Here is an 8,699-nt window from a genome sequence, read left to right on the forward strand (position 1 = left end):
CCGCGCTCACTGATTGGCTAGAACAGCTGTCAATCACACATTTAAAAACTCACTGAAGAGCAAGGGAGTTTTTATACCTTTCTAAAGGGGCGTCACACTAGACTTTGCCTTCTATTCACTTTCATTCATGCGCATGTAAACGCGGCAATGCAAGCGAAAATGTTTTGTCCTCCGGCGCATACCAAACTTAAACTCGGACCTGTGAATTTATAAAGCAAAAACACATTTGACTGATAGAGGAGTAGATCAAATTTATTTATTTATTATTTTAAATGCTTTTTTTTAAATTGATAATTAATGCATAAATAATTATATAAATATAAATTATTATAATTACATTTGCTAAATAGTTTTAATCTACTTAAATTAATTTAATAATAATTTTAATATCACATTTTATTTAAAACAGACCCTGGAGAATGATATCATATCCTGTTGCCCATATTTTTTGTATAAAATAATTGTTCATACTACATTTTGTGTGACTGACACTTTAGGTTATGTTCTGAATGGAAAACAAGTATACTGCATACTGCACAGTATATACTGTATGATATTTTTAGCATAATTCCTAAATTATTTTTCATACTTCAATTTTGCATACTTCAAGTATACACTTAAGTATGCAACACTTTTGCATTAAAAAATACAAGCACACTGCTTACTGCATACTGCATAGTATATACTATATAGTAGTTTTAAAAGTTGGAGGCACATATTTAAAGCATACAATATTTTTTTAAATAATCAATTTTGCATACTTAAAGAAAGCCCAGTGCTTACTGCATACTCAATGGTATATACTGTATGATATTTGTATCATAATTCCAGTGTAGAAATTATTTTGCATACTTGCTACTTAAAGTATACACCTAAAGTATGCAATACTTTTGCATTAAAAAATACAAGCACACTGCTTACTGCATACTGCATAGTATATGCTATATAGTAGTTTTAAAAGTTGGAGGCACATATTTAAAGCATACAATATTTTTTTAAATAATCAATTTTGCATACTTAAAGAAAGCCCAGTGCTTACTGCATACTCAATGGTATATACTGTATGATATTTGTATCATAATTCCAGTGTAGAAATTATTTTGCATACTTGCTACTTAAAGTATACACCTAAAGTATGCAATACTTTTGCATTAAAAAATACAAGCACACTGCTTACTGCATACTGCATAGTATATGCTATATAGTAGTTTTAAAAGTTGGAGGCACATATTTAAAGCATACAATATTTTTTTAAATAATCAATTTTGCATACTTAAAGAAAGCCCAGTGCTTACTGCATACTCAATGGTATATACTGTATGATATTTGTATCATAATTCCAGTGTAGAAATTATTTTGCATACTTGCTACTTAAAGTATACACCTAAAGCATGCAATACTTTTGCATTATTAAAATACAAGCACACTGCTTACTGCATAGTATATACTATATATTAGTTTGGAGGTGTGGAGTTGCAGGTGAAATCCTTAAAGCATAGAATATTTTTTTTAAATATACAATTTTGTATAAAGAAAGCCTAGTGCTTACTGACTTTTAGTATGTAAATAGTATGCAGTATTCAACAATGTAGTATGCTACACAGCCTCAGTACATTGCATGTGTAATTTCAATTCTGAAATATTTTGCATACTTAAAGTATACACTTATAGTATGCAATATTTTTGCATAATTAAAAAGTACAAGCATGCTGCATACTATATAGTAGTTTTAGGAGTTGGAGGTAAAACATACTTAAAGCATTTTTTTATATGCAATCAGTTTGCATACTTAAAGAAAGCCTAGTGCTTACTGCGTACTCCACAACAGTGTGTGCTATTTGTAAAAGTCATAAGAAAAAAAGTATGAAGTAGTATGCTGCACAGCTTCATTACATTGCTTACTTGCAATTTTGTATACTTAAAGTATACACTAAAAGTATGCAATACGTTTGCATAATTAAAAATACAAGCACACTGCTTTCTGAATAGTATATACTATGTAGTAGTTTAGGAGTTAGAGGTGAAACATACTTAAAGCATTTTTAAAAAATGCAATAATTTTGTATGCTTAAAGAAAGCCTTGTGCTTACTGCATACTGCATATACTGTGTGCAGGTTTTCAACAATGAAGTAGTATGCTACACAGCCTCATTACATTGCATGTGTCATTTCAGTTCTGAAATAATTTTGCATACTTGCAATTTGGCATACTTAAAGTATATACAGTGTAGTAGTTTTAAGAGTTGGAGGTGAAACATACTTTAAGCATACAATATTTTTTTAACTATACAATAATTTTACATGCTTAAAGAAGGCATACTGCTTACTGTATACTCCACAGCATATACTGTGTGCTATTTTTAAGAGTTGTAAGTAAAATAGTATACAGTATTCAACAATGAAGTAGTATGCTACACAGCCTCAATTACATTGCATGTGTCTTTTCAAATCTGAAATAGTTTTGCATACTTAAAGTATACACTTACAATATTTTTGAATAATTAAAAAATACAAGCACACTGCTTACTGCATACTGCATAGTATATTCTATATAGTAGTTTTAAGAGTTGGAGGTGACATTTAAAACATACAATATTTTATTTAAATATGCAATTTTGCATACTTGGAGCCTAGTGCTTACTGTGTACTCCATGGTATATACTGTTTGCCTTTTTTAAGAGTCGGAAGTATAAGAGTATAAAGTATTCAACAATTAATTAGTATGCTACACAGCCTCATTACATTGCATACTTGCAATTTTGCATGCTTAAAAGTTCTGAAGTAGTTTTGCATACTTTAAAAACAAGCATACTGCTTACTGCATACTCCACAACATATACCATGTGCTGTTTGTAAAAGTTGTAAGAAAAATGGTATGCAGTATTCAACAAAGAAGTAGTATGCTACACAGCCACATTACATTTCATACTTCATACTTTCGCATAATTAAAAATGCAAGCACACTGCTTACTGAATATTATATACTATATAGTAGTTTTAGGAGTTGGAGATGAAACACTTAAAGCATTTTTTTTTAATATGCAATAATTTTGCATACTGCTTACTGCATACTCCACAGCATATACTGTGCTTTTTTTAGTAGTTGTAAGTAAAATAGTATGCAGTATTTAACAGTATGCTACACATCCTCATTACATTGCATGTGCCATTTCAGTTCTTAAATAATTTTGCGTGCTTGCAATTTTGCATACTAAAAGTATACTCTTAAAGTATAGAATACTTTTGCATAATTAAAAAATAAACGCACACTGCAAACTGCATAGTGCATAGTATATACTATAAAGTAGTTTTAAGAGTTGGAGTTGAAACATACTTAAAGCAAACTATTTTTTAAAAATATACAATAATTTTGCTAACTTAAAGACATACTGCTTACTGCTTTCAACAATGAAGTAGTATACTACACAACCTCATTACACTGCATGTGTCCTTTCAGTTTTCAAATAATTTTGTATACTTGCAATACTTTCGTGAAATTAAACAATACAAGCTCTCTGCGTACTGCATACTGAATAGTATATACTATATAGTAGTTTTAAGAGTTGAAGGTGAAAGATACTTAAAGCATACAATATTTTTTTAAATATACAATTTTGCATGAAGAAAGCCTAATGCTTACTGACTTTTTTAAGAGTTGTAAATAGTATGCAGTGTTCAATAATGTAGTGTGCTACACAGCCTCATTACATTGCATGTGTCATTTCAATTCTAAAATACTTTTTGCATACTTAAAGTATGCATCATTTTTGCGTAATAAAAAAAAGCACACTGCTTACTGCATAATATATACTATATAGTAGTTTTAAGAGTTGGAGGTGGCACATATTTAAGCATACAATATTTTTTTTTAAATACAATTTTGCATACTTAAAGAAAGCCTAGTGCTTACTGCGTACTCAACAGTATATACCGTTTGCCTTTTTTAAGAGCAATTCCTATATCGGTATTACGAGCTTAAGGGGTTAATAATTTTAAGTTGAATCAACTCAAATATTTAAGTTGTCACTTAGTACAACTTAACATTTTAAGTTGACTAAACTTTTTTGAGTTGACTGAACTTAACATTTTAAGGCAGCCAGGTAACAAAATATGTTAAGTTGACTCAACAAATAGTTTTTTACAGTGTATATATAATATAAATAAAATGTGCTCTGTGATCAGGAGCTGTGTGAAATGTCACTTGTCTAACGGACTGGGATCAGACGTGTTCCAGCTCTGTAATCACAGCTGCTCTCCGTTGGTGGAGTATGTGGATGATATCACAGGTACCTACAGTGCTAAACTGCACCCAGCATCACATTAGAGACGTCCTGTGAGTGTTTGTTTGAGTCTGAATGAACTGTGGTGTTTTCCAGAGCTGGTCCGGGGGAAATACTGCCTGTATCCCAGCAGTGAGAAGTGTCAGTACCGCTTTCTCATGGACTTGGCTTCAGATCGGCCTCAGCTGCACATTAGTCGACATCCTGGTGAGGAAATGAATTCTTCTCTTCATCTTCTCTTCCTCCTCCTTCACCTCCCTTTTTTCGACCTCTGTTCGACAGCGCTGAAAAATGAGAAATTATGTTTTGCTTACAGAGAATAAAGCCTATTTTAGGACTGTTGTGACATTATTTTCAGCACATTTCAAAAAGATGTTTAGTTTTACGGGACTTTTTTCCTCATTAGATTCTTATTACTGTAACACAGTATGTTTTTATTTAACTTTTGATTATTACAATTTTATTTAATTTTAATTCAATTAAATGCAGTTCAACTACTCCTGCTGCTCTATGATAAATGAATACTTTACAGTTTTATGCTACTATAAAAATATATTACGGTCAGTATTTTCCACATTGCAGTAATGCAGTTTTATTTTTTTCTTCATATTTATTATTTGCTTTAAAAATATTTTTTCATTCATTTTATTTACTTTTTTTTATTCATTTATGTTTTATTTATGATTTGATTTTGTGGTGAATTGTAATCAATTGTAAGCTTTACAATGAATGTATTATTTAATTTATGTATTATTTATTTGATTTTTGTAGTGAATTGTATTTTTTTAAGTATTTTAAATCATTTTTATTTACATTTTATATTTTTATTTATTTGATTTGTAGTAAATTGTATTATATTATTTAATTTATATGTAATTTATTTATTTGTTTATGTATTTATTTGATTTTTGTGTTGAATTATAAGCTTTTTAACTTTTTTTTAGGTTTGTATTTGTTTATATTATACTTATTTGATTTTGTGGTGAATTGTAGTAAATTGTAAGCTTTATTACAATAAATGTTATATATATATATATATATATATATAATTTATTTATTTTTTTTTTTAATTATTATTTATTTTAGTTATTGTTTATTTTTAAATATTTTAAAATCCTTTTTATTTACATTTTATATTTTTATTTATTTTTTATTATTTATTTGATTTTGTGGTGAATTGTAGTGAATTGTAAGCTTTATTATATCAAATATATTAATTTATAATTAATTTATTTATTTGATTTTTGTGGTGAATTGTAAGCCTTTTCATTTTTTATTGTTTGTTTATTTTTAGATTTTTATTCATTTTTATTTACATTTAATTTTTTTGTTTAGTTATTCATTTTGAGGTGAATTGTAGGTTTTTTACTATTTATTATATAATATTTATTATATTTTTTATTTGTTTACATTTAATTTTATTATTTATATATTTATTTACTGATGTATTTGATTCTGTGGTGAATTATAGTAAATTATAAGCTTTATTACAATAAATAATTTTATTGATTTATTTATTTGATTTTTGCAGTGAATGGTAGGAATGTTTTTTTCTTCATTTTTAATATTTATCATTCATTTATGATTTATTTATTTTTTATATTTTGTTTGTTTATTCTTTTTGAGGTGAATTGTAAGAGTTTATTTATTTATTATTTGTTTGTTTATTTTTTTAAAATATTTTAAAATCATTTTTATTGTTTATTTTTATTTATCTATTCATTTAGATTTTGTGGCAAAATTTAGTAGTGCTAATTTCTTGAGCAGATCAGATTTGATGAGAAATGTTCATCTTGAAATCCATTTTGGTGGCAGACTTTGGCAAATCGAAGAAGTGTTTGAGACTTTGGAATATCTTCAGAAATACTTTCCTGGCGCCCTTTTTCAGGAGACCTCATTGCTATTTAAGAAGAACAGCAGAGATATTAAGCAGATGCATTTTTAGTGTATTTAAAAACTCTGCTTTCTCTGAAAATCTTGCATATGCTGGTTGAATTGTGTCAGGCAGATAAAGAGGTTCGGGAAAGGGTTTGTTTAGGACAAAAGAATCCAATAATTCATCCGTAAGCTAAACAGCAGCCAGATGTTTGTGCTGTGTGCGTTACGACATCAGCAGCAGCTGGAGGAGAGCAGCTCCCTCAGGCCTCGAGCCGATCGCTGAAGCGGTCAGCACACAAACCCAGCCTTCCTGTCCTCGATGGCTCGGATCCAGTTCGGTCCCAACACAAAGCATATGAAGTAGCATACTGACATTTAAGCAGGTTTCCATGGCGATCTGAAAGCAGCACACACACACACACACATAGACACACACATGGACACACACACACACACACACACACAAAGGCTCACGCTGTTTCTGTGCAGCGGTGAGGGGGCGTGGGGTGTGTCCCAAACGCCATTCGGATGAGTGGCTTTATACGAGAGAATGTGCAGGAGACCAAAACAACACCATTGAGATCTCCGTAATATCTCTGTTGCTTCGCCTTGACAGTAATGCGATTAAACCGAGAGACTGCTGCTTTATTAAGCCTCGTTCACACCACAGATAATTATAAACCTCTGGTGCTGCTCAAGTGGCGAGATAGATATATATATATATATATATATATATATATATATATATTGAGGTGAATTGTAAGGTTTTTCATTTATTTATTTTTTTATTCTTTTTTGTTTATTTTATTTATTTATTTGATTTATTACAATTCATTTATTATTTAACTTATACATTATTTGATTTTTTTTTTCATGATTTATTCATTTGTATTCATTTATTATTTTTTATTTTTTTCGGGATGATAAATCATTTTTATTTACATTTTATATTTTTATTTATTTATTTGATTTTTTATTATTATTTGTTATTTTATTCATTTTATTTACTTTTTATATTTGTGTTTATTTGCTTTATTAAAATAAATTTACAATACATTCATTATTTAACTTATACATAATTAGATTTTTGTGGTGAATTGTGCTGTTTTTTTTTGTTCATTTTTCCTGATGATTTGTTCATTTGTATTTATTTATTATTTATTTTTTTCAGTATGATTTTTTTATATATATATATTTTATATTTTGATTTATTTATTTGATTTTGTAATTGTAAGCTTTTTTATTATTATTTGTTATTTTTTCATCTTGAGGTGGAGTATTTATTTGTTAATTTGATTTTTGAGGTGAATTGTAAGGTTTTTCATTTATTTATTTTTTTATTCTTTTTTTGTTTATATTTGATTTATTACAATTCATTTATTATTTAACTTATACATTATTTGATTTTTTTCATGATTTATTCATTTGTATTCATTTATTATTTGTTTTTTGTTTTTTGTTTTCAGGATGATAAATCATTTTTATTTACATTTTATATTTTTATTTATTTATTTGATTTTGTATTATTATTTGTTATTTTATTCATTTTATTTACTTTTATATTTGTTTATTTGCTTTATTAAAATAAATTTACAATACATTCATTATTTAACTTATACATAATTTGATTTTTGTGGTGAATTGTGCTGTTTTTTTTTGTTCATTTTTCCTGATGATTTGTTCATTTGTATTTATTTATTTTTTTTTTCAGTATGATTTTTTTATATATATATTTTATATTTTGATTTATTTATTTGATTTTGTAATTGTAAGCTTTTTTATTATTATTTGTTATTTTTTCATCTTGAGGTGGAGTATTTATTTGTTAATTTGATTTTTGAGGTGAATTGTAAGGTTTTTCATTTATTTATTTTTTTATTCTTTTTTTGTTTATATTTGATTTATTACAATTCATTTATTATTTAACTTATACATTATTTGATTTTTTTCATGATTTATTCATTTGTATTCATTTATTATTTGTTTTTTGTTTTTTGTTTTCAGGATGATAAATCATTTTTATTTACATTTTATATTTTTATTTATTTATTTGATTTTTTATTATTATTTGTTATTTTATTTTATTTACTTTTTATATTTGTGTTTATTTGCTTTATTAAAAATAAATTTACAATACATTTATTATTTAACTTATACATAATTTGATTTTTGTGGTGAATTGTGCTGGGGGTTTTTTTGTTCATTTTTCATGATGATTTATTCATTTGTATTTATTTATTATTTGTTTATTTTTTTCAGTATGTATTTTTTTACATTTTATATTTTGATTTGTTTATTTGATTTTGTAATTGTAAGCTTTTTATTTTATTATTATTATTTGTTATTTTTTCATCTTGAGGTGGAGTATTTATTTGTTAATTTGATTTTTGAGGCGAATTGTAAGGTTTTTCATTTTTTTAATATTTTTTTAATTCATTTTACATTTTAGTCATTTTGTTGTGGTTTAGGTTTTTATTATACTGTTCAATAACTTTTGACTGGTATTGTATAATTAGTTTTTAATGGTTTTAGTAAATGCTA

General features: G+C 26.7%; 1 protein-coding gene across 1 annotated transcript in view; it reads left to right on the forward strand.

Annotated features, from left to right (window-relative positions):
• The first annotated feature begins 4,165 nt into the window (after window positions 1-4,165).
• LOC141289416 (integrin beta-8-like) overlaps window positions 4,166-8,699 on the forward strand; it is a 21,382-nt gene continuing 16,848 nt past the window's right edge. Inside the window, exons 1-3 of the mRNA XM_073821514.1 lie at window positions 4,166-4,286; window positions 4,377-4,487; window positions 6,394-6,518. Of these exons, the coding sequence (XP_073677615.1) occupies window positions 4,166-4,286; window positions 4,377-4,487; window positions 6,394-6,518 (357 nt within the window). The remainder of the gene's footprint in view (window positions 4,287-4,376; window positions 4,488-6,393; window positions 6,519-8,699) is intronic.

Source organism: Garra rufa, chromosome 17 (genome assembly GCF_049309525.1).
Source record: "Garra rufa chromosome 17, GarRuf1.0, whole genome shotgun sequence".
Taxonomy (NCBI): domain Eukaryota; kingdom Metazoa; phylum Chordata; class Actinopteri; order Cypriniformes; family Cyprinidae; genus Garra; species Garra rufa.